Source organism: Abramis brama, assembly GCF_963993115.1.
Source record: "Abramis brama genome assembly, chromosome: 11".
Taxonomy (NCBI): domain Eukaryota; kingdom Metazoa; phylum Chordata; class Actinopteri; order Cypriniformes; family Leuciscidae; genus Abramis; species Abramis brama.
The window spans coordinates 41,375,286-41,400,958 of record NC_139973.1 but is presented as its reverse complement, the minus strand read 5'-3'; the positions used below and the strand labels follow the sequence as shown (position 1 = coordinate 41,400,958).

General features: G+C 39.1%; 2 protein-coding genes across 3 annotated transcripts in view; one reads left to right on the top strand and one right to left on the bottom strand.

Annotated features, from left to right (window-relative positions):
* LOC311092667 (interleukin-2 receptor subunit beta) overlaps nt 1-12,833 on the bottom strand; it is a 26,144-nt gene extending 13,311 nt beyond the window's left edge. The window contains exon 1 of one of the 2 annotated variants that reach the window (XR_014608280.1): nt 12,635-12,826. The gene's annotated coding sequence lies outside the window, so the exon portion shown is untranslated. Of the gene's footprint in view, nt 1-12,634 lie in introns of both variants that reach the window. The other variant, XM_084129579.1, reaches the window with a different exon arrangement.
* A 1,916-nt stretch (nt 12,834-14,749) lies between these two features.
* On the top strand, nt 14,750-24,502 carry rps19bp1 (ribosomal protein S19 binding protein 1). The gene is made up of 4 exons (XM_084128994.1): nt 14,750-15,274; nt 22,526-22,693; nt 22,765-22,862; nt 24,171-24,502. Exons 1-4 carry the CDS (start codon nt 15,226-15,228, stop codon nt 24,300-24,302), a joined length of 447 nt encoding a protein of 148 aa, XP_083985120.1. The 5' UTR covers nt 14,750-15,225; the 3' UTR covers nt 24,303-24,502.
* Nucleotides 24,503-25,673: the final 1,171 nt, after the last annotated feature.

Here is a 25,673-nt window from a genome sequence, read left to right as displayed (position 1 = left end):
TATCAGCTCAGTCTTACAGGAATAACTCTAGACTGATGTTTAACCTGATAATACCTTCCAGGATCAGAAGAGTTCATCAAACATCTCATAAAACTATGATCGTTGAGCACAACTAATGAGGTGTTGAATGTCTGTTATATTCAATTCAATTCACATTTATTTGTATAGCGCTTTTCACAATACACATCGTTCCACAGCAGCTTTAGAGAAAGTGCATGAGTCCACATTACAATTTAGATCGATCTGTTATCAGAGGAAACTCTAAGTTATGTATTTCAGAAATCTACAAATACAAAATCACAGTTATATTGTAAAATGTATGTAGTGAATGAATCTAATAATGTGTCCTGTAATGTCATGCATTTCTCAGTACCAAGAGTTTAGACACGTATGCGATCTCATCCTCTACAACACATTTCCTCTTCATTGATATTTTCTGAGTAAAACCAACCATTGCATCAGTTCTGACAGCACTGGTGTTAGCCAAGACCGGATGGCATCATGTAGTTTGTTTCAGAGTGTGTGTGTGACGTAATACAGAAGATAAAATAACAGTCCGAAGTGCATTTCTGATATTCTTATCTTCTGCTTTTTCATTTTAGGTTCAATGTGAGTGACATATGTGTGAATGTGTGTGTGAGTACGACCTGTGTGTGTGTGGGGGGGGGGGGGGGGGTTGATCGACGATCATCACAAGCTAAGTCACTACAATTACATTATGAAAAATGAAAAACTTGAATTAAATCCACCAAGCACCTTGTTAACAGTTTTAAAAATAAAGGTTCAACTTCAACCATTTTTGGTTCTTTCATTGATCGATTCTTAAAAGAACCATGTTTTTCTTAGTGTGAAGAACATTTCAATAACCCTCTTTCCACTATAAAGAACCTTTGGTGGAATGGAAAGATTCAGTGGATGTTAAAGGTTCTTTACGGAACCGATGCAAAACTTTTTAAAGAGTGAAGAAAGACTGAAAAATGCTGATTAAAGTCACAGTAATTTTCAAAAAAATCAATAAAATTTGATCAACAGTTGTAGAAATAAAGGAATAATGTAGTAGCCTACTCTTAACTCTTTAAACCATCACTATAAGAAACAGCCTAATTATAGGAGAGATTAAAACAATAATTGAGTAAATTGCAGTTTCATCAACAACTTTTTCCATTTTCACCTTTAATGAAAAAATTGTCTTTGACCTAATGGTGGAAACTGCCATAAAAGGTCAACTTTAAAAGCACACCCAGTTTATACTCATGATAAAGAAATACCATGTAATATGTGAAGCATATCTAGTGAGCTTCAATGTCTATTTCATAAGAAATGAAACTATGGCTCTATAACGTTCAGTTCCAGCACAGAATGACCATACATTTCCATCACAATCTTCTTCAGTATTGAATGATGCAACTTTTCATCTCAGCACAGTCTCGCTTATGCAGCACTCAATCTTTAGCTGAACTACATGATTATTTTATATGTAAAAATAAACTTTATGTGCTAATCTTCATCAGCTGTGATCATCAGGTTGTATTACCTTCAAATGACATATCAACCATTTGACTAAGTGGGATTTCTCATTTAATATTGTATACATTTCTAAAACCTATTGCATTTTATGTCCTCTCAGAATTCTGCCCAAAAACACTTGCAGGAATAAAGAATGGGATCAAAACGTCCTGCAAGAGCAGCTTCTCCCAGCGATTCAGGAGCAGTTTGGTGATGATTCATGCATTTTCATGTCACAAGGCAAGAGTGATAATGAAGGAGATGGGAGATCATTACATTGCAATTTTGGATCCTCACACTCTAAAAAATCTTGGGTTATTTTTTCTACCCAAATCCTGTGTTGAGCCTTTTGGGTAATTTTTGTGTTACCCAGATCCTGGGTCAGAGGTAACAACCCAGTGTTTGGGTAGTTTTTGTGTAACCCAGATCCTGGGTCAGACGTAACAACCCAGTGTTTGGGTAGTTTTTGTGTTACCCAGATCCTGGGTCAGACGTAACAACCCAGTGTTTGGGTAGTTTTTGTGTAACCCAGATCCTGGGTCAGACGTAACAACCCAGTGTTTGGGTAGTTTTTGTGTTACCCAGATCCTGGGTCAGACGTAACAACCCAGTGTTTGGGTAGTTTTTGTGTAACCCAGATCCTGGGTCAGACGTAACAACCCAGTGTTTGGGTAGTTTTTGTGAAACCCAGATCCTGGGTCAGACGTAACAACCCAGTGTTTGGGTAGTTTTTGTGTTACCCAGATCCTGGGTCAGACGTAACAACCCAGTGTTTGGGTAGTTTTTGTGTTACCCAGATCCTGGGTCAGAGGTAACAACCCAGTGTTTGGGTAGTTTTTGTGTTACCCAGATCCTGGGTCAGACGTAACAACCCAGTGTTTGGGTAGTTTTTGTGTAACCCAGATCCTGGGTCAGAGGTAACAACCCAGTGTTTGGGTAGTTTTTGTGTAACCCAGATCCTGGGTCAGACGTAACAACCCAGTGTTTGGGTAGTTTTTGTGTAACCCAGATCCTGGGTCAGACGTAACAACCCAGTGTTTGGGTAGTTTTGTGTAACCCAGATCCTGGGTCAGACGTAACAACCCAGTGTTTGGGTAGTTTTGTGTAACCCAGATCCTGGGTCAGACGTAACAACCCAGTGTTTGGGTAGTTTTTGTGTAACCCAGATCCTGGGTCAGACGTAACAACCCAGTGTTTGGGTAGTTTTGTGTAACCCAGATCCTGGGTCAGATGTAACAACCCAGTGTTTGGGTAGTTTTGTGTAACCCAGATCCTGGGTCAGACGTAACAACCCAGTGTTTGGGTAGTTTTGTGTAACCCAGATCCTGGGTCAGATGTAACAACCCAGTGTTTGGGTAGTTTTGTGTAACCCAGATCCTGGGTCAGGCGTAACAACCCAGTGTTTGGGTAGTTTTGTGTAACCCAGATCCTGGGTCAGACGTAACAACCCAGTGTTTGGGTAGTTTTTGTGTAACCCAGATCCTGGGTCAGACGTAACAACCCAGTGTTTGGGTAGTTTTGTGTAACCCAGATCCTGGGTCAGACGTAACAACCCAGTGTTTGGGTAGTTTTTGTGTAACCCAGATCCTGGGTCAGACGTAACAACCCAGTGTTTGGGTAGTTTTGTGTAACCCAGATCCTGGGTCAGATGTAACAACCCAGTGTTTGGGTAGTTTTGTGTAACCCAGATCCTGGGTCAGACGTAACAACCCAGTGTTTGGGTAGTTTTGTGTAACCCAGATCCTGGGTCAGGCGTAACAACCCAGTGTTTGGGTAGTTTTTGTGTAACCCAGATCCTGGGTCAGACGTAACAACCCAGTGTTTGGGTAGTTTTGTGTAACCCAGATCCTGGGTCAGACGTAACAACCCAGTGTTTGGGTAGTTTTTTGTTACCCAGATCCTGGGTCAGAGGTAACAACCCAGTGTTTGGGTAGTTTTGTGTAACCCAGATCCTGGGTCAGATGTAACAACCCAGTGTTTGGGTAGTTTTTGTGTAACCCAGATCCTGGGTCAGGCGTAACAACCCAGTGTTTGGGTAGTTTTTGTGTAACCCAGATCCTGGGTCAGATGTAACAACCCAGTGTTTGGGTAGTTTTGTGTAACCCAGATCCTGGGTCAGATGTAACAACCCAGTGTTTGGGTAGTTTTGTGTAACCCAGATCCTGGGTCAGACGTAACAACCCAGTGTTTGGGTAGTTTTGTGTAACCCAGATCCTGGGTCAGACGTAACAACCCAGTGTTTGGGTAGTTTTGTGTAACCCAGATCCTGGGTCAGACGTAACAACCCAGTGTTTGGGTAGTTTTTGTGCAACCCAGATCCTGGGTCAGACGTAACAACCCAGTGTTTGGGTAGTTTTGTGTAACCCAGATCCTGGGTCAGACGTAACAACCCAGTGTTTGGGTAGTTTTTTGTCACCCAGATCCTGGGTCAGACGTAACAACCCAGTGTTTGGGTAGTTTTTGTGCAACCCAGATCCTGGGTCAGACGTAACAACCCAGTGTTTGGGTAGTTTTTGTGTAACCCAGATCCTGGGTCAGACGTAACAACCCAGTGTTTGGGTAGTTTTTGTGTAACCCAGATCCTGGGTCAGACGTAACAACCCAGTGTTTGGGTAGTTTTTGTGTAACCCAGATCCTGGGTCAGACGTAACAACCCAGTGTTTGGGTAGTTTTTGTGTAACCCAGATCCTGGGTCAGACGTAACAACCCAGTGTTTGGGTAGTTTTTGTGTAACCCAGATCCTGGGTCAGACGTAACAACCCAGTGTTTGGGTAGTTTTGTGTAACCCAGATCCTGGGTCAGACGTAACAACCCAGTGTTTGGGTAGTTTTGTGTAACCCAGATCCTGGGTCAGAGGTAACAACCCAGTGTTTGGGTAGTTTTGTGTTACCCAGATCCTGGGTCAGAGGTAACAACCCAGTGTTTGGGTAGTTTTTGTGTAACCCAGATCCTGGATCAGACGTAACAACCCAGTGTTTGGGTAGTTTTTGTGTAACCCAGATCCTGGGTCAGACGTAACAACCCAGTGTTTGGGTAGTTTTTGTGTAACCCAGATCCTGGGTCAGACGTAACAACCCAGTGTTTGGGTAGTTTTGTGTAACCCAGATCCTGGGTCAGACGTAACAACCCAGTGTTTGGGTAGTTTTGTGTAACCCAGATCCTGGGTCAGACGTAACAACCCAGTGTTTGGGTAGTTTTTTGTTACCCAGATCCTGGGTCAGACGTAACAACCCAGTGTTTGGGTAGTTTTTGTGTAACCCAGATCCTGGGTCAGACGTAACAACCCAGTGTTTGGGTAGTTTTTGTGTAACCCAGATCCTGGGTCAGACGTTAACAGTTAACAGTTTTAAAAATAAAGGTTCAACTTCAACCATTTTTGGTTCTTTCATTGATCGATTCTTAAAAGAACCATGTTTTTCTTAGTGTGAAGAACATTTCAATAACCCTCTTTCCACTATAAAGAACCTTTGGTGGAATGGAAAGATTCAGTGGATGTTAAGGTTCTTTACGGAACCGATGCAAAACTTTTTAAAGAGTGAAGAAAGACTGAAAAATGCTGATTAAAGTCACAGTAATTTTCAAAAAAATCAATAAAATTTGATCAACAGTTGTAGAAATAAAGGAATAATGTAGTAGCCTACTCTTAACTCTTTAAACCATCACTATAAGAAACAGCCTAATTATAGGAAAGATTAAAACAATAATTGAGTAAATTGCAGTTTCATCAACAACTTTTTCCATTTTGACCTTTAATGAAAAAATTGTCTTTGACCTAATGGTGGAAACTGCCATAAAAGGTCAACTTTAAAAGCACACCCAGTTTATACTCATGATAAAGAAATACCATGTAATATGTGAAGCATATCTAGTGAGCTTCAATGTCTATTTCATAAGAAATGAAACTATGGCTCTATAACGTTCAGTTCCAGCACAGAATGACCATACATTTCCATCACAATCTTCTTCAGTATTGAATGATGCAACTTTTCATCTCAGCACAGTCTCGCTTATGCAGCACTCAATCTTTAGCTGAACTACATGATTATTTTATATGTAAAAATAAACTTTATGTGCTAATCTTCATCAGCTGTGATCATCAGGTTGTATTACCTTCAAATGACATATCAACCATTTGACTAAGTGGGATTTCTCATTTAATATTGTATACATTTCTAAAACCTATTGCATTTTATGTCCTCTCAGAATTCTGCCCAAAAACACTTGCAGGAATAAAGAATGGGATCAAAACGTCCTGCAAGAGCAGCTTCTCCCAGCGATTCAGGAGCAGTTTGGTGATGATTCATGCATTTTCATGTCACAAGGCAAGAGTGATAATGAAGGAGATGGGAGATCATTACATTGAAATTTTGGATCCTCACACTCTAAAAAATCTTGGGTTATTTTTTCTACCCAAATCCTGTGTTGAGCCTTTTGGGTAATTTTTGTGTTACCCAGATCCTGGGTCAGAGGTAACAACCCAGTGTTTGGGTAGTTTTTGTGTTACCCAGATCCTGGGTCAGACGTAACAACCCAGTGTTTGGGTAGTTTTTGTGTTACCCAGATCCTGGGTCAGACGTAACAACCCAGTGTTTGGGTAGTTTTTGTGTTACCCAGATCCTGGGTCAGACGTAACAACCCAGTGTTTGGGTAGTTTTTTGTTACCCAGATCCTGGGTCAGACGTAACAACCCAGTGTTTGGGTAGTTTTTGTGAAACCCAGATCCTGGGTCAGACGTAACAACCCAGTGTTTGGGTAGTTTTTGTGTTACCCAGATCCTGGGTCAGACGTAACAACCCAGTGTTTGGGTAGTTTTTGTGAAACCCAGATCCTGGGTCAGACGTAACAACCCAGTGTTTGGGTAGTTTTTTGTTACCCAGATCCTGGGTCAGACGTAACAACCCAGTGTTTGGGTAGTTTTTGTGTAACCCAGATCCTGGGTCAGACGTAACAACCCAGTGTTTGGGTAGTTTTTGTGTAACCCAGATCCTGGGTCAGACGTAACAACCCAGTGTTTGGGTAGTTTTTTTGTTACCCAGATCCTGGGTCAGGCGTAACAACCCAGTGTTTGGGTAGTTTTTGTGTAACCCAGATCCTGGGTCAGACGTAACAACACAATGTTTGGGTAGTTTTTGTGTAACCCAGATCCTGGGTCAGACGTAACAACCCAGTGTTTGGGTAGTTTTTGTGAAACCCAGATCCTGGGTCAGACGTAACAACCCAGTGTTTGGGTAGTTTTTTGTTACCCAGATCCTGGGTCAGACGTAACAACCCAGTGTTTGGGTAGTTTTTGTGTAACCCAGATCCTGGGTCAGACGTAACAACCCAGTGTTTGGGTAGTTTTTGTGAAACCCAGATCCTGGGTCAGACGTAACAACCCAGTGTTTGGGTAGTTTTTGTGTTACCCAGATCCTGGGTCAGACGTAACAACCCAGTGTTTGGGTAGTTTTTGTGTTACCCAGATCCTGGGTCAGACGTAACAACCCAGTGTTTGGGTAGTTTTTTGTTACCCAGATCCTGGGTCAGACGTAACAACCCAGTGTTTGGGTAGTTTTTGTGAAACCCAGATCCTGGGTCAGACGTAACAACCCAGTGTTTGGGTAGTTTTTGTGTTACCCAGATCCTGGGTCAGACGTAACAACCCAGTGTTTGGGTAGTTTTTGTGAAACCCAGATCCTGGGTCAGACGTAACAACCCAGTGTTTGGGTAGTTTTTTGTTACCCAGATCCTGGGTCAGACGTAACAACCCAGTGTTTGGGTAGTTTTTGTGTAACCCAGATCCTGGGTCAGACGTAACAACCCAGTGTTTGGGTAGTTTTTGTGTAACCCAGATCCTGGGTCAGACGTAACAACCCAGTGTTTGGGTAGTTTTTTTGTTACCCAGATCCTGGGTCAGGCGTAACAACCCAGTGTTTGGGTAGTTTTTGTGTAACCCAGATCCTGGGTCAGACGTAACAACACAATGTTTGGGTAGTTTTTGTGTAACCCAGATCCTGGGTCAGACGTAACAACCCAGTGTTTGGGTAGTTTTTGTGAAACCCAGATCCTGGGTCAGACGTAACAACCCAGTGTTTGGGTAGTTTTTTGTTACCCAGATCCTGGGTCAGACGTAACAACCCAGTGTTTGGGTAGTTTTTGTGTAACCCAGATCCTGGGTCAGACGTAACAACCCAGTGTTTGGGTAGTTTTGTGTAACCCAGATCCTGGGTCAGACGTAACAACCCAGTGTTTGGGTAGTTTTTGTGTAACCCAGATCCTGGGTCAGACGTAACAACCCAGTGTTTGGGTAGTTTTTTTGTTACCCAGATCCTGGGTCAGGCGTAACAACCCAGTGTTTGGGTAGTTTTTGTGTAACCCAGATCCTGGGTCAGACGTAACAACACAATGTTTGGGTAGTTTTTGTGTAACCCAGATCCTGGGTCAGACGTAACAACACAATGTTTGGGTAGTTTTTGTGTTACCCAGATCCTGGGTCAGACGTAACGACACAATGTTTGGGTAGTTTTGTGTTACCCAGATCCTGGGTCAGACGTAACAACACAATGTTTGGGTAGTTTTTGTGTAACCCAGATCCTGGGTCAGACGTAACAACACAATGTTTGGGTAGTTTTTGTGTTACCCAGATCCTGGGTCAGACGTAACAACACAATGTTTGGGTAGTTTTTGTGTTACCCAGATCCTGGGTCAGACGTAACAACACAATGTTTGGGTAGTTTTTGTGTTACCCAGATCCTGGGTCAGACGTAACGACACAATGTTTGGGTAGTTTTGTGTTACCCAGATCCTGGGTCAGACGTAACAACACAATGTTTGGGTAGTTTTTGTGTTACCCAGATCCTGGGTCAGACGTAACAACCCAGTGTTTGGGTAGTTTTTGTGTAACCCAGATCCTGGGTCAGACGTAACAACACAATGTTTGGGTAGTTTTTGTGTAACCCAGATCCTGGGTCAGACGTAACAACACAATGTTTGGGTAGTTTTTGTGTTACCCAGATCCTGGGTCAGACGTAACGACACAATGTTTGGGTAGTTTTGTGTTACCCAGATCCTGGGTCAGACGTAACAACACAATGTTTGGGTAGTTTTGTGTTACCCAGATCCTGGGTCAGACGTAACAACACAATGTTTGGGTAGTTTTTGTGTTACCCAGATCCTGGGTCAGACGTAACAACACAATGTTTGGGTAGTTTTTGTGTAACCCAGATCCTGGGTCAGACGTAACAACACAATGTTTGGGTAGTTTTTGTGTTACCCAGATCCTGGGTCAGACGTAACAACACAATGTTTGGGTAGTTTTGTGTTACACAGCTCCTGGGTCAGATGTAACAACACAATGTTTGGGTAGTTTTTGTGTTACCCAGATCCTGGGTCAGATATAACATCCCAGGAGTTGGGTTCGCAGGCTTTTTGCGTCCTCTTCAGGTGAGAGCAGTGCAGCTCCATCAAAATGGTCGAGTGACACGTCGATCTTTTCGCGTAATGGAATGCACTTGTATGAAATAAATGTATGCAATATGTATTCAAAACTATATAAAATATACTATTCTGTATATATAATATGATCAAAAATAAAGGAATTATCATGCAAACCAGTGGTTGTATGGAGTATTTTTTTTTTTAAGGTCAGAGGATTTAAGTTAATCTGTTAACATTAATTCATGTATGAAGTAAAAAAAAAAAAAATACCTAGTATTATAGTAAAAATGAATCAATCCCTGTATGATGGGTTAAATAAACAACCCAATTTGCTGGGTAAAACTAACACAACATGTGTTCTGTCCTACATTTACCCAGCCCTTGGGTTGAAAACTAAGGCAAGAATGGATGGCCATCCTTCAGGATTTGACCCAGAAGTTGATATCCAGTGTGCCAGAGCAAATCGCAGAGGTTATGAAGAAGAAGGTTAACACTGTAAATACTGACTCTTTGCATACATTGAATGTTTTCGCTACACTCTTAAAAATAAAGGTCTTTATATAAATTTGCATCCATGGTTCCATGAAGAACTTTACTGTGGAAAATGTTTCTTTAGATTTTTAAAATGTTCTTCACAAACAAAAAATGGTTCTTTTAAGAACTGATCACTGAAAGGTTCTTTGGTGAACAAAAAAATTGCATTGAAGAAGGAGAAAAGGGGATGAAAAAGACCTTTTGGAACCTTTAAGTTTACAAATTCACACAGGAACAAGTGAGTGACGCAAGAATACTGATGCAGATGATAATGATTCTCTCAGAAAGATGTAGCGCTTGAGTCATTACTATCCAAAACCCTTACAAAAACCTCAATTGAGGTTTGAATGACTTCAGTCATTACTAGAGTTTTCACTTTAGAATACTGATCCTAATTATTAGTAATTCTTTCTGATGGATTTGGTAACACTTGAGTCATTACGTTCTTAGTAGTCACGGAAGGTTTGAAAAAACAGTAAATATCATCTAATAGTGAACTACCAATGAATAGTGAACTACCAAAACTACCAATGAACTACTACTACTAATGAATCAGTGCTATTACTAACTAATTCATTATTCAGAGTTTCTTGATAGATAATAGTAATTACTAGTTAATAGTGCATTACTCTCATTTGTTACTGTAGTTATTCATTAATGACAGAACAGTTTACTAAAGTGTTACCAACATGTGAAATAATCAATAAATAATAAAGCAGTAAAACACTACATATGCTATTGCCAATACTTTCAGCCATTGCTGAATATATGAATGTCAAAAGTGAACAAAATGTGAGAACTTTATAGGGAATTTCTACGACCCTCAGCAGGTCTTAAGACTTCCTCATCTATTTGTGCTACGCACTTTGTGTTAAACGCATTTTATGTAATTATATAAGAATTCATTATTATTTTTCCCAACAAATATTATTTTAAACTATTACAATTTTAAGTAACTATAACTAAATTATTTTACTATTTTACTGTAACTCTTTTATAATTTTAAGTTTTTTAAGTTAGTGACCTTGAGATGAAATTTGAAAATTTATGTGTGTATTTATGTGTGTCCAATGGGCTGTTATCTCTTTTCTTCCTAGAATCGCAAAAACAAATCTAAACCACAAACACTTTCACACACACACACACACACACACACAGTGCGATTACGAGAAAAAAAAGAGCTTGAGATGAAATTTGACGATTTATGTGTGTGGGGAGAAAACAAAGTGAAATAAATATTTTATATTTAAATTTTATATATATATATATATATATATATATATATATATCACATAAATTGTCACATTTAATTCATTTAATTAATTTTGAAATAATTAGCTATATTTTGAAAATAAACAAAATTACAGCTTGATTGGAAATTACGGTAGACTAAATAAAATGTATTTACCGTAATTTCACATCAAGCTGTAATTTTGTTTAAATTATGCAAAAATGAAAATATTTTTATTTTCAAAAAATAATTATTTCAGAAAATAATACTTTTCTTGAGATTAAATTATCAAGCTGTAATTTTGTTTAAATTATGCAAAAATATGATTTTTATTTTATTTTAGATATGTACATTCTTGCCTACAGCAAGTCTTTTAATTATGCTGAAATGCCCTGTTTACAGTCAGTTAATAATTCTCTACCCACTTGTGAACATTGTTACAAATTAAACAAGCAGTAAATAGTGTGAGTGCAAATGTTGTTTATTTAGGCTATTTCCATTGGGTAAAAGTAGCCAATTTTTGAGGAAACACGTTTATAACACATATCAGCATACAGAGAACAAGATAGAGAAGTTCTTTGAATGCTATATTTACATGTGAAAGTAGGCTACGCTAACCAACTTTAGCCTGACGAAGTGTTAATTTCGCTCGTTTGTGTTTCAGTCAGTCATTTCGGCCATTTCAACCTCTGAATTGAGATCCAAACTGACAAATTATTGAGGCGAAACCGAAACAGAGAGAAACTTTCACAGCTTTTCACAGTTGTCTTTCAGCTCGTGTCAACAGCACTAAATCAACAATCCATGAGGGAAATGAGGGAGTCCGTCCGAAGAAAAACACCCTAACTCCTTCATAAACAGCATTATGACAGTGTGCGTGCGCATAAAGCCAAAAATATGTGACTGACTCTGAATATGCAATGCACACATATGATGTGGACAAACATGCAGTTCATTATTTTGGCAGCGGATCATTTGCTCTGTCCTCACTTCATTAGTTTAGTCTGATTTATTAATCAGGCAGATTTCTGTTGAACTCTGGCAAAGCAAAATAGCCTAGGCTACATTATGACGGACGCTGAGGCGTACATGACAAACCAAACGGATTAACATTCCCTTCAAAACCATCTATTCTACCCTGACTTACTATGACAAGATAACGCAAAATATCCGCTGTCTTTAAACCACGAGCGAAAGAGTTTGAGAGAAAAAAAGACAGAGTCCTGGTGATCTATGAGAAATTTAGGTCGGTGAAAAACATGTGTGGCATTATCTACCACAGTCAAACACACACACACACACACACACACACACACACACCGAACTTAGGCTACTGATTATCTCTATTTACAACTCTCATTCTTATTAAGAATTTGACTAAATATTAGCAGGCTGAAGCAACTGATGGGTTGAATTATAGTCCAGTGGGCTGTTATCTCGTTTCTTCCTAGAATCGCAAAAAAATATCTAAACCACAAACACACACACACACACACACACAGTGTGATTACGAGAAAAAAAGAGCTCTACATCCTCTAGCACTCACACCTTTGCCGTCACATCCTTCGATCTGTCCCCTACACCTTTTCCACTTATCACAAACACCATCATCCATCCCAGCACTCACACACACACACACACACACACTTCGCGCTTCTAGTTGTGGAAATATAGTTTGCTTCGTTCATTCAGTTTAACAGCATTAAAGAGGGCACATGTTTTCACTCAACTGAACTGTGTCAATGCATTTTAAACACATTCTTCATCCCTGAATCAGCGCTTTATCTTATCCGACAGCTCAGGTAATGCTCATTAATGGTATGACCCATTTCACGATTTAAAATCAGTCTGAGAGCTTGACATTAGCTGCTGAGATATTAACAATATACTTCAGAAAATGACCAGCGTTTTTTGGCCCTAAATGATAATGAAACACATGTATAAACTGACCTGCTCTCCTCCATCTCTCCGTCGACCAGCGGGAGCTCAAGCCAATCAGACCTTTGATTTACTCAAGGTTTTTTGAGATAAAGGGTTTCCCTTTTCGTTCTCTCTCTCTTTGTTTTCGTTTGAAGAGAATAAAATGGTAAACTCCTTGCGGTTTGTTTCTCGCTTCTGTAAACCGCGTCTCGCTTCTCTCAGAAAAGCTCCTCTAAAAATCCCCCCTCTGTCTTCTTTCCTTAAAATCTCCGTCACAGACACAAAAATTACGTTTTCTTTTTCCTACATGACGTTATTTGGTGCTTTAACCTAAATACGTTAAAACGACGAATGGAAATTAATTTAACATTTTTTTCCTAATGTTTATGTCTACTTTTTAGACTAGCCTATAGTTTTTTTCCAAAACTGATACATCTTTTTAATAACTTTTAATAGCCTTGGTCTAATCAGGCCTACCTACAATTAGCTACAAATTTACATTATAAGGGCAATTTTTGTTTGTTTTTTAAAAATGTGTAGCCTATTTTCAAAAAAGCTACCTTCACATTTTTAATGCACATGGATTTGCTTAATAAGTAGCCTACATTTTGTTAATAAAGTGGTATAAAAAGACTTGAACTTTCACTGATTTTTGTAATCTGAGTTTAGATCTGTAACTCTAGCGCCACCTTCAGGACAAAGTACATCATACACTAGCTATGTGTCAATTACTTTTGATTTATTCGTTGCAAACATTTGAAAGTCTGTAGCCTACATTTTGCCAATAAAACTGATTTGCAATGGGGGGTGAATAATTACAACATAGCTAAGATTTCTGATCGTTTACTGTAAATGACCTGCATCAAAACACAGACATGTTTCAGTCTCCAAAATGCCGATCATAAAAAAAGCTTCAGTACAGTTTCAGAGATTTCAGAGATTCTACACGATGAGGCATGTTCAAAATCTCCTTTGTTTTGACATTTCTGTGTGTAAAGTTTGGACTGAAGCAAACAAACACGGGTCAAGGGACTGTACGATTTCAACACTGTCAAAAACCCCTGGCTGACCTAAATAACATCACGAGATTATCATCACTATCACAATCTAAGGCTTGTTGAGACACTCAGATGTTCATCATATGGCAGTCTAAATGTCACTAAATGAACAGTAAAGGCCTCAAACAGCTGAATTACATTTTATAGGATATAAAGTTCAAATCTGAGCCATTGGCAATGACTCATTTGTTACAATGAAATAGTAGTTTATGCACACTTCCACAGGGTCTTCTGTGTCTTCTGTACATTTAAAGACTTTTTTCCAGGCTAAATCAGAACATCCCACCCCTCGTTCTGATATCCTTCTCATCCTTTGTCAGTGGAAGTCTATAACCTTATTCAGATTTGTCCAAATCAGATTTCTGTGTATATCCGATTGGAATCCGATCATATTTAGCAAATGTGAACGGCAGAAAATCACTTGGAAAGGTTTTTTGAGCTTCATTTGAATGTGGTTTGAAATCATATTCAGAAAGCATTTATGGAAATCCATTTCAGTCTGACCTCTCTGATTCTGTGTGATTTAATAAAACGTGGACATGCCAGACTTTGTTATAGGAAACACAGTGAAAGTCGCTGCAGAGACAAGGTTGTTGTTGAGCAGCAACAGCAAATTACAAAACCATATTTAGAGCAGGAAGCGACAGCACAGGATAGATAGACAGATATAGATAGACAGATATAGATAGATAGATAGATAGATAGATAGATAGATAGATAGATAGATAGATAGATAGATAGATAGATAATAACTAACATACAATCATAACATTGATTTTTCTTGCAGGATTAACAATTATATGCTTTTGAAACCTGAAATGTTTCCAAACACTTTGGTGAAGGTCAGTCAGTGTGTCTTAATCATGTCCGAATATAACAAAAGGGGAAGTGAAACTAGACAGATGTTTAAATATATAAACTCATGACTTTGAATAACAAAGCTTCTTCTTTGTAACAGAAGAGTTTGCTGAATAAGAACAATCATATTGGAGAAAAATGAAGTAATGAATCATGTCACCTTTGCCATGCTCTTACTGTTCTCTTTTTGCCCAAGTAAACTTAAGTCTGTGCGTATAGGGGAAAATCTATAGATAGATAGATAGATAGATAGATAGAGGGCCATACTAAATCATTTACAGAAACTTCCCAACAAAAATATTCTTCTAAGAACGTTTTACTAACCTTCCCGTAATGAAAATGTTATTTCTGAATGTTCTCGGACCGGAACATTGGACAAACATCAAACTAAAATATGTCAGAAAATAAACGTTACTTTTTTTTGTTCCGTTGTTTTTGTGCTAACGTTTTGATAACATTATTAAAGACCAGATTACTATATGAACGAAGGTTTGTTTATAACTTTGAGAGAACCTTTTCTGAACGCTAGTTTTGAGAGCGCTCTAGCTCTGCTTTAATCTACAGGCGGAACCTTGTTTCTGGAGCTCGTGTTTCCCGGTCGACTCAATGTTGTGGCGCACGCGATGAATTCACATGTTAGCTTGAAAACATCCAACGCTTTATAGTACTTTATATTTATCTACATTTATTTTCACCAGCTTGATCATGTCAGCATCATTGATCCGAAGGGGACTTGAACTGTTCAGCGAGAAAGGTAATTTATCGTTTTTTGAGACGGCTAGTAGCCTATTCCTTGGTGAAAAAAATAATAATATGCTAAGTATACTTGCAGCCAGACTAATTCAGTATACTTCAAGTGTGTTAATGATTAGTTAACTTGAAGTGTGCTATTTTGGAACAATTCATTTTGTTCTAGGTATATTTTAGTTGTAATTAATCTGTAGCAAGGCATAACTTTAAGTGTATTTAGTGTGCTAAATTGAAACAACTTCAAGTAAGTTACACTTTAAGTATATGCCTGTGTAGGGACTAATTACATGCTTGATTAGTGATATTAAAGTTTACTTTATTTGTGTTACAAGTACTTTACAAATTAATTGCGAGTGTAGCAATATACCATAAGTGTATTATATTTGAGTAAAGTATATGCAATACCGTTGGCTTATTCCAAATACTACTACACACTTTGTCTACAATAACACATCAGAATCAGAAAGAGCTTTATTGCCCAGAGTGCTTGCACACACTAGGAATTTCTCCTAGTACTGAAGCCTCCAGTGCACATATATAAATAAAAATACAACAAGAAACATAGTGATAAAAATTCTAGGAATATAAATATAAATATAAACATATGAAAAAAGTATAAGGTCACAGTTGGGTTTAGTCAGAATAAACTTTTACAGATTATGAACTTATGTACAGTATTTTGAATAGTATGAATAAATATAAATATCACCTGAGTTTAGATGATATTGCACTAAACAGTGGGAGTATTGACAGTGGGAGTATTGACAGTGGGAGTATTGACAGTGGGAGTATTGCACTAAATGCCTGTGGGAAGAAAGTCCTAGTGTCTGGATGTCCTAGTGGCCCGTGATTAGTGGTCGACCGATATTGGTTTTCTGATGGCCGATGCCGATATCTTAGAGAGCAGGGTGGCTGATGGCCGATATAAAGCCGATATTTTTATATATATTTATTTTAATCTATATTTAATAAATTATAAATAAATTATAAAACAAATCTTTAAAATAAACATGCTTTTATACTTTAGATGGCAACTTCTTGAATTTGCAATCCTATTACAGTATTTTTCACAAAGTAACTGTTTAGAAATAAATATGTGAATAAAAAGAAGGTAAACACTGTAACGGCACTCAGTAATCTGGTCATTTCGTGCTGGTAATCATATTTTTTCAAATAAAGACAAGGTAACGCTAATTTTACATACAGCACAGTGAAGACGATATGAATATGACACAGTGGGCAACTGGTTATTTATCAGCATATTTTAAAATGAAGGATTTAAAGTGTTTCGATCGCGTCTCCTGAAGCTGATCTTCTGTTCGCATTCACTCACTTCGCACGGACCGACCGTCACTCGCAGACAGTAATGCACACTTCACAAGATATCACAGCTGGATTCGATTAAATCTGCAAGGTTTGTGATATTAAATGTTTATTAGATGTTCAGAGATTTGTATAAATGACGAAGATGCGCATTTGCTGAATGTTGACGGCAAATGAGAAAGTATTTTAGCCTGATTGTTTGCCTTTTCTGTTACAAATAATATAAAAGCAAACGCTTTACTTTACTTACTTCGCATACCATTTACTTTCTTTGTTTACCAGTTCTGTAATTAATGAAGACAGAGAATGTGAGTGAGCGCTGTTTGATCTCTGAGGAGCTGCCGTTCTCTTCTGGCGCTGGTGTTCTCAGCGCCGCCCGTCAAAATAAAAGTCCGGAGCGCCGTCAAAATAAAAGTCCCGCTTCCAACACATCGGCCAATCAGAAAAACTTATCGGCCGATGCCGATATTTCAAAAATGTCAAATATCGGCCGATATATCGGCCTTGGCGATATATCGGTCGACCACTACCCGTGATCGGAGTCGCCGTCTTGACGGTAACTGTTCACACCGGCGTCGTCCAGGGCGAGTGGAGTCTGCGAGGGTTTCACCCGCAGTCATTAGAAGTGCAGTCATTAGTGTACAGGGAGAGAACGCACCCCTGGGCGGCGCCGGTGCTGATGCTGAGAGTCCCCAGTCTCACTCGCTGCTGCCGGTCCGTCAGCTGGAGATCCACCGAGAGATGGAGGACGGCGTGGAGAGCTGGGTCCGTTTGGCTGTGAGAAGATCAGGCATGATGGTACTGAAGGCTGAACTGAAGTCCACAAATAAGATCCTGGCATGAGTCCCAGGCCTGTCGAGATGTTGCAGGATATAGAGCAGTCCCATGTTGACTGCATCATCCACAGACCCGTTTGCGGTGTCTGCAGACTGAAGGGGTCCAGTGATGTCCTTCAGGTGGGCCAACACCAGTCTTTCAATCGACTTCATGACCATAGACGTGAGAGCGACGGGTCTGTAGTCATTAAGTCCAGTGGGTTTGTTTTTTTGGGGACCGGAATGATGGAGGAGCGTTTGAAGCGGCAGGGAACGTCACACTCCTCCAGTGATGTGTTGACGATCTGCGTGAGACTGGGGTCAGCTGGTCAGCGCAGGCTTTAAACAAGCAGATGAGACGCCGTCTGGGCCTGAAGCTTTCCTGGTCTTCTGTTTTATGAAGACTCGGCTCGCGTCCTCCACGCAGAGCTCAAGCTCAGGAGAGGTGATGTGTGTGAAGTGCAGATCCGAGCGGGTGTGTGGTGTGAGACCGGGCTTCTCAAACCGGCATTTAAATCATCAGCGAGTTGTTGATTCTCCACAGATCGGGGGGTGTGACTTGGTGATGTTCCTCAGGCTCTCCGGACTGATGCCGGGTCGCTGGATGAAAACTGGTCTTTCAGCTTTTCAGAGTCGCTTCTTTTAGCAACGCTGATCTCCTTTGTCAGTCTGTGTCTGGTCTGGTTATACAAGATTTTTCCCCACTTCTGTAAGCGTCCTCTTTGGCATGACGAAGCTGTTAGAGTTTCCCAGTAAACTAGAGCCCTGCACGGGCCTCAAATCTAGGCCCGAGCCCGGCCCGTGTCCGACAGCTCATCAGAATTATCAGCCCGAGTCCGACCCGAGCCCTTTTTTTTTCTTTTCTTTTTTCACAGCGGCAGACTGCCATTAAAATATGTTTCTTTTCTTTTCATTTCTTTATTAAGTTAATTTAGACAAATGTTTGGAGCATTAAAAAAAAAAAAAAATGACGACCAAGCAAGCCGAGCCAACAGCGAGTAAAACATGTTTGATCAATTTAGCCTCTCAAATCAACGCTAATACTTTACTTAGCTACAATAAAATCCATAGATATAAAACACTTCAAGCATATCACACAGACCGTTAGTTTAATGCAGGGATGGGCAACTCCGGTCCTGGAGGGCCACTGAGTTTAGCTCCAGCCCTGATAAAAACTCACCTGCCTGTATCTATCTAGTAATCCTGAAAACATTGATTGCCTTGTTCAGGTGTGTTTAATTAGGGTTGGAGCTAAACTCTGCAGGACAGTGGCCCTCCAGGACCGGAGTTGCCTGTCCCTGGTTTAATGTTTATTTATTAAACCACAGTGAGTCATTTTTTTTTAAATACTGAGGCTCAGGCTGCGCTCGCAACAGCGCTCGCAAACGAAATGAGCAATAGTCAATCTAAACAAATTAAATTAAATAAATCAAAAACAAACTTGCAGGTTATCTTACCTCAAAAATGCACCACAGAACATGGCCATTCTTTTTTCCAGTAGTTTCCAACAGTTAAACGAAAATAAACTCCAATCAAACGTAAAGTTAGAACAGTCTCTTACAGAGCATCGTGGAGAAAAAGAATAGCATCCACAGTGGAAGAGTTTAACCCAGTCCTCTCTTCTGTCACTCGCGATTTTTCTCTTAATATTCTCCATTATTTGCACATGAGTTGAATCGTTGGTTCCGCTGATGGGAAACCTTCTGTGTGTGCGTGCGTGCGACTGTCATGTCAATCATGTGTCAGTGTAATTATAAGATTATGAAAGTTATGAGGTTATTAAATGTCTTTCTATGTTTGTTTTTCTATCGTCGACGTCAACTTCTCATATATTTTTTAATTAATGTCTAAAAATATAAAAAGAAGGATAACCCCAAAAAGGCCCGAGGCCCGGCCCGCATGTGAACTATGACGTGAAAATTGGCCCGAAGCCCGGCCCTAGGGGCGTAAAAAAGTCGGGGCCCGTCGGGCTCGGGCTGAAATGCAGGGCTTTACAGTAAACCATGGTTTATCATAAGTGAACGTTAAGAATGTCCTGGTAGGAATGCGGTATCTGTGAGCTCATCCAGATCCGGGTCAGCAGCTTCAAAAACAGTCCAATCAGTGCAACCGAAGCCGGCCTGAAGATCCTCTGCTTCATTAGTACATCTTTTTACAGTCCTTATTATAGGTTTAGCTGATTCAGTTTCTGCCTGTAGGACGGTATAAGATGAGCCAGACCGTGATCAGAGAGCCCGTGGGACGGAGAGATACGCATTCTTCATTGTGGTGTAACAGTGGTCCAGTATATTCTCTGGTGGGACGTGTAACGTGCTGTCTGTATTTTGGCAGTTCACGGGAGAGATTTGCTTTGTTAAAATCCCCAAGAATGATTAAAATTGAGTCTGGGTACCTTTGTTCTGTTTCAGCTCTTTGTTCAGCCATCTGTCGCTCACACTCGCGTCTGGAGGGATGCTCACATTCACGGAAAGGAAAACTCCCACGGCGAGTCGAAAGCTTTACAGTTTATGAAATGGGCCTCTAAATTAGGAGAGCACACATCTGAACACCAACTTTCGTTAATGTAGAAACATAATCCTCCACCTCTCGTTTTCCCCGTTAGCTCCGCGCTGCACATGCACATTAATAAACATGCACACTAATAAACATGCACACTAATAAACATGCACATTAATAAACATGCACACTAATAAACATGCACATTAATAAACATGCACACTAATAAACATGCACACTAATAAACATGCACACTAATAAACATGCACACTAATAAACATGCACATTAATAAACATGCACACTAATAAACATGCACACTAATAAACATGCACATTAATAAACATGCACAATAATAAACATGCACAATAATAAACATGCACATTAATAAACATGCACACTAATAAACATGCACACTAATAAACATGCACATTAACATGCACACTAATAAACATGCACACTAATAAACATGCACAATAATAAACATGCACACTAATAAACATGCACACTAATAAACATGCACACTAATAAACATGCACATTAATAAACATGCACACTAATAAACATGCACACTAATAAACATGCACACTAATAAACATGCACACTAATAAACATGCACATTAATAAACATGCACAATAATAAACATGCACAATAATAAACATGCACATTAATAAACATGCACATTAATAAACAAATATTACTTAGCTGTACTTTTTACTAGGGATGTCCCGATCCGATCACGTGATCGGAAATCGGGCCCGATCGCGTGTTTTCAGACTCGATCGGAATCGGACGTTACCTCCCGATCAGGACTCGGATATATATGTATTTATATTCTCATTATTTTTTAACACCTCTATTATGCGGTGACACAGAGTTACGGCGGTTTCACACTGCACGCGTTATTAGAGTGTAAGCAGCGCAGGAGCAGTGCGTATGGTGAGCAGGAGCAGGACACGCGCGTTTTGCTTTCATACTGGCAGCGTTTGTCACGCGCGGCTGAACCGCGGGTTGTGTACAGACAGAGTCTATAATGGATAAGTTGGCATTGCTTTTTTTCGTTTTCAAATACATTTAAGAGAAAAGACTTGTCAAGAAGCTTATTTTATTAATAATTTCATTTATATAACTTTTGGTTCATCTTTGTTTTTATTGTTATGGCAACAAGTTTGTTTTTGGACATTTGTTTTCTTTTTAAATTGCTGTTGGTCATTTGATTGACTGTTTAAAACACAATAGATATCATCAATGCACTTTTTGGATAAAACTGCGGTGTATTTTGGCCATGATCAATGTATTGTCACTTTAATTCAGCAAAAGCGGCGCAGCAAAAATAGACTCGGCGCCGAAACGATCACGGCACTGCTGCTCTGCTCTGCTACGCACTGCCGCGCCACCTCTGCGCGCGGTGTGAATGCTCTAAAGCCTGGTTTAATCTGTTAACATGGGCGGCGAAAAAAATACGCGCTGCACGCTCTGCTAACAGTGCGGTGTGAAACCGGCGTAAGAGTTAGGAGTGCAGTTCCTACAAGCACATTACTGGCTTTGCAAACACTGTGGCACTTTTATTTTTTTACATGCCTACCAGATATTTTAAGTTGAGGTGCTATTTGTTTATATATTAGACTTTTTTAAATATTTACTGTTGCACTAAAGTCCAAAAGTGAAGAATTTATTTATTACTTGATTGTTCAAGCTACCTCACAGAAGTGCTCTGTTTGTTAACAGAGTTGTTGAATGTTAAAATAAGGTGAATTAAATAAAAAATAAGGAACATCCTGGATCTGTTTTTTTCGCTCTTCTTTATTCTTTATTTTTTTTTGCATTATAGAAGTATCGGATCGGGACTCGGTATCGGCAGATACTTAAAATCAAATGACTCAGACTCGGACTCGAGGGCAAAAAAACCTGATCGGGACATCCCTACTTTTTACAATATACTATTGTATACTATAATGTATTTTGAAAGTATACTTTGTGCATTGATGCATTGTTACAATGATCATTTTCAGCAAACAGTCAAAAATATGCTAAAGTGCAAATAAATACACTTTTAAAAAATAAACAGAATTTTCACTTCTAAAATATTTGTTTAGAAATTATACTAAAGTACAATTATTTTAAAGTGTGTTAAAAGTTGTATTGTAAAAATAGGTAAAAGCATGATGCTAATATACTTTTAATATATTTAAAGAGAGTAAAATGTTTTAATTTTTTGTAAAAATATTTGCAATGTACTATTGAAAAAGGGAATATATTTCAAATTCAGTAAAGTATACTTTTTCATATATATATATATATATATATATGTATATATATATATATATATATATATATATATATATATATATATATGTATATGTGTGTATATATGTATATAAATAAAGAATAAAAATAAATAAGTACATGTAAAAAAAAAAAAAAAGTACAATTAAGATTCTTTAAATGTACTAAAAATTGCAAAATACCTTCTGGATCCAGGATGTTTTTTCCGTCTACATTTGTTTTAATTGTTATAGGCCTACTTATAATACTGTGTTGTTAAATGTTTAATGTGTATCTGCCATGTAATAGCCGGTGATGCTGATAGTAAACTCTAATACTCCTCCTCCTCCTCTGTAGACGCAGTGAAGCAGAAGAAGAGCAGTTCTCGTAAGTCTGCGCTGATGAAGCGGATCAGCACCGATAAACAGGGCGTTCAGAAGCGGATCCGACAGATCCAGAGACCCGGAGGATCCTCGAGGAGAAACACAAACACCGTCAAAGACAAACACATCCGATCCGCCCTGGGTAACTCTCACATCCTCAGACCTGATCGTTCTGTTAGTTCGCCAGCTGATGAGTGTTTCTGCTTTCCTCAGACGAATACAGAAAGAAGCAGAAGAAGAGTAAACTCGGCTTAAATCTGAAGTACTTCCTGTCCTCTGCTAATAAAACACAAAGCAGCCACGCAACCAAGGTCTGAATCTCTTCAGGTTTATCCGGTCAAACACAGGGCTTTCCACACTTCAGCTAGTTAACGCTGTGCATTCACTGGGCATCTGGCTTAACCTGCTCATTTGCATATCCGCGGTGTCAGTGTCACTGATTGGACGAGCGCACCACATGACCTGTATAAAGTCACACGAGCGTAGACACTTTTCACAGACTGTGATCACGCGTTTTAACGGTCATTAGCATCGTAAGATTTTTATATTTTCATTTTTTTTTATTATGTACATTTATAATAATATACATTACAGTATTAGATAATAACTAATAAACTTAAACTTCTTTTAGGTAGCTATTTTTACGTGTTTACGTGCAAATCACAATCTGGTAAAAATCATTACTGGAAATGTATTAATTATTTTTATAAATATCTCTTTCAAAAACACGTTCATGTTTTGACTGGAAAATGAAGGAATTTGGAGTTTTAGCGAATTTTCTTTTTAAAAAGTGACTTATTTTTTTTGACACACATAAAACAAACCATTTATTACTAGAATGATTTCCTTTTTTTGAAGATGATTTGATATATCACAAATAACTAGACTATAAATGCCTAGATAAGGAGAAGAAAGCTATTGTGTAAATTCTATAAATGGTCTAAAGCTATTTTGACGGAGAGAACATCTCTCTCTCTTCTGACTGCCGTTATTAATCTCTCTATTTTTCCCTCGTTTTGAAAAGTTTTTCTTTTGCTATTTGAGCAAATGGGAACATGCTAATGCTAAGCATCAGAAAACCAACCAATCACGTGCCTCATAGCAATGCTAAGCATCTAGTCGTAACCTTCTAAAGATCCGTTCAAGCCAAGGACGATAACTATAACGATAAAGATATAGTTTTAAAATATAAATATATAAATATAAAAGAATAGTCCACACCACATAAATAATGATATTGACGGAATCACTTTCAAAACTAATTTTTTTTGACAGCCAATCAGAATCCATCGTGCTTTTAAAGAGCGCGAGCATTTAAAGAGACAGACGACAAATAATAATAATGCTTATAATAAACAGAACGATATCGTTCAATGGTGTGGACGCTAATATACTTATAGTTATCGTTCTTAGCCTAAACGCCTCACAAGTTTGGCGTCACTAATACAGCGCTAATCCGGTTCTGATTTTATAATCCCGCTAAAACATCCTCTACCCAGGGTTAAAAGCGGGGATCAGAACGACGATAACCCGGGGTTAAACGCAGTGTGAAAAGCCCTGTCAGTCAGTGCTGATTTATTATGTGTGTTAAATGATTTAAAAATGTATGTTTTGTTTAGATTGTCGAAAATAATCCCAGTCGCCGCGCTTGTCATCAACCGGATCGACCCGCCAAAAAACAGGCTGAGGAGTCCGTCTTCACCGAGGAAGAGTTCCAGAAGTTCCAGAAGGAATATTTCTCAAATCTATAACGCCTGTGAGGACTTAATCCCGTGGGACAGTAATATTAATCCTGGGATCTGGAATGATCTCTGACCGAAGCTGGATCGCAGATATTGTGTTTTATTGAATATCTGTAGAAAATGTTTTCCACAACTTTTGATTATGTAACAGAATGTTTCTTTTCATGCATCACCATTGAAGTTAATAAACACACACATTTTGTTGTTCATCATGTGAAACTAAAGTCACGAATCGTTTGCCTGAGAGCCCGAATCCCCCAACACATTCACAGTCGTCATCGGACAGAAGAATGTGTTTCTGGATGGACGAGTCCTGTGTCTCTCAGTGGGAGATCAGAAAGATCTGGAACTGAAACAAACACAGATGCACCTTTAGACAACCTTGTTACTGAGTGGCGTTTGTTAGTTAAAGCCACACCGCGGACTTTGTGACCTAAAGAGTTGACGCATACGAGTTATTTTAAATGATTCCTCAGGCCAATATACAGCGTTTGACACTATTAATGCTCCGAGCGGGGCTGCCCTCTTGAAATACCGCCTATGTAAGTTTGGAGAAGACGGACCGTCGTTGGCCAGGTCATGTGACCTGGAGAACGTATCGCTTTACGGCCATCACGTGACCATAGGCTCTGATATACTCATGGAGCAGACTTTTGCGACAGTGCTGCGGCGCTTGGGGCCTCTAGGGGCGCTAGACCTGTAACTTTCACGTCTAGCGCCCCTAGAGGCCACAAGCGCCGCAGCACTGTCGCAAAAGTCTGCGCCCGCAAAAGTTCTGCGGTGTGGCTTTAAAGTCCACATGAAATCAAAATTGACCATATTTACTTTGTTTGCCTAAATTGATCGTTTTGTGGTGAACCGAGAGTTAAATTCAACAAGAAAAAGAGGAAAACATAAAGCAGTTAGCCACTTTTTCTTGTGGATAAAAATGTTTGGATATAAAATAAAGAAATTAACAACATATTCAAGAGATGACAATTTTGGGATTTCGTAATAAAAATAAATAACATCGTTAAGGATAAAACGGTGGGTCACATTAGTAGGGTTAAATATACGAACTTTAATCAACCCTAAATGTATTCACAAAATAAATGGGCAGCAGTTTCTTCAAAAAGACCACAAAATGAGCAAGTTTAATCAATATCAAGATATTTACAGATAGATGAATTAAACGTGTTGTTCAAATCTTTTAAGTTGTTGCGCGTGTGATAATGCGTCGTCACATGATAACGTCAACATGGCAGATGTCCGGTTCGCATTCATACTCAAGGAGATCTGGTACCTAGATCTGTACCTACTCTTTTAGCGCTCGTTAAGTAAGTACTCATTGAAATTAAGTACCTACTCATTGAGTATGCGGTTTCGGACGCAGCCTACGTC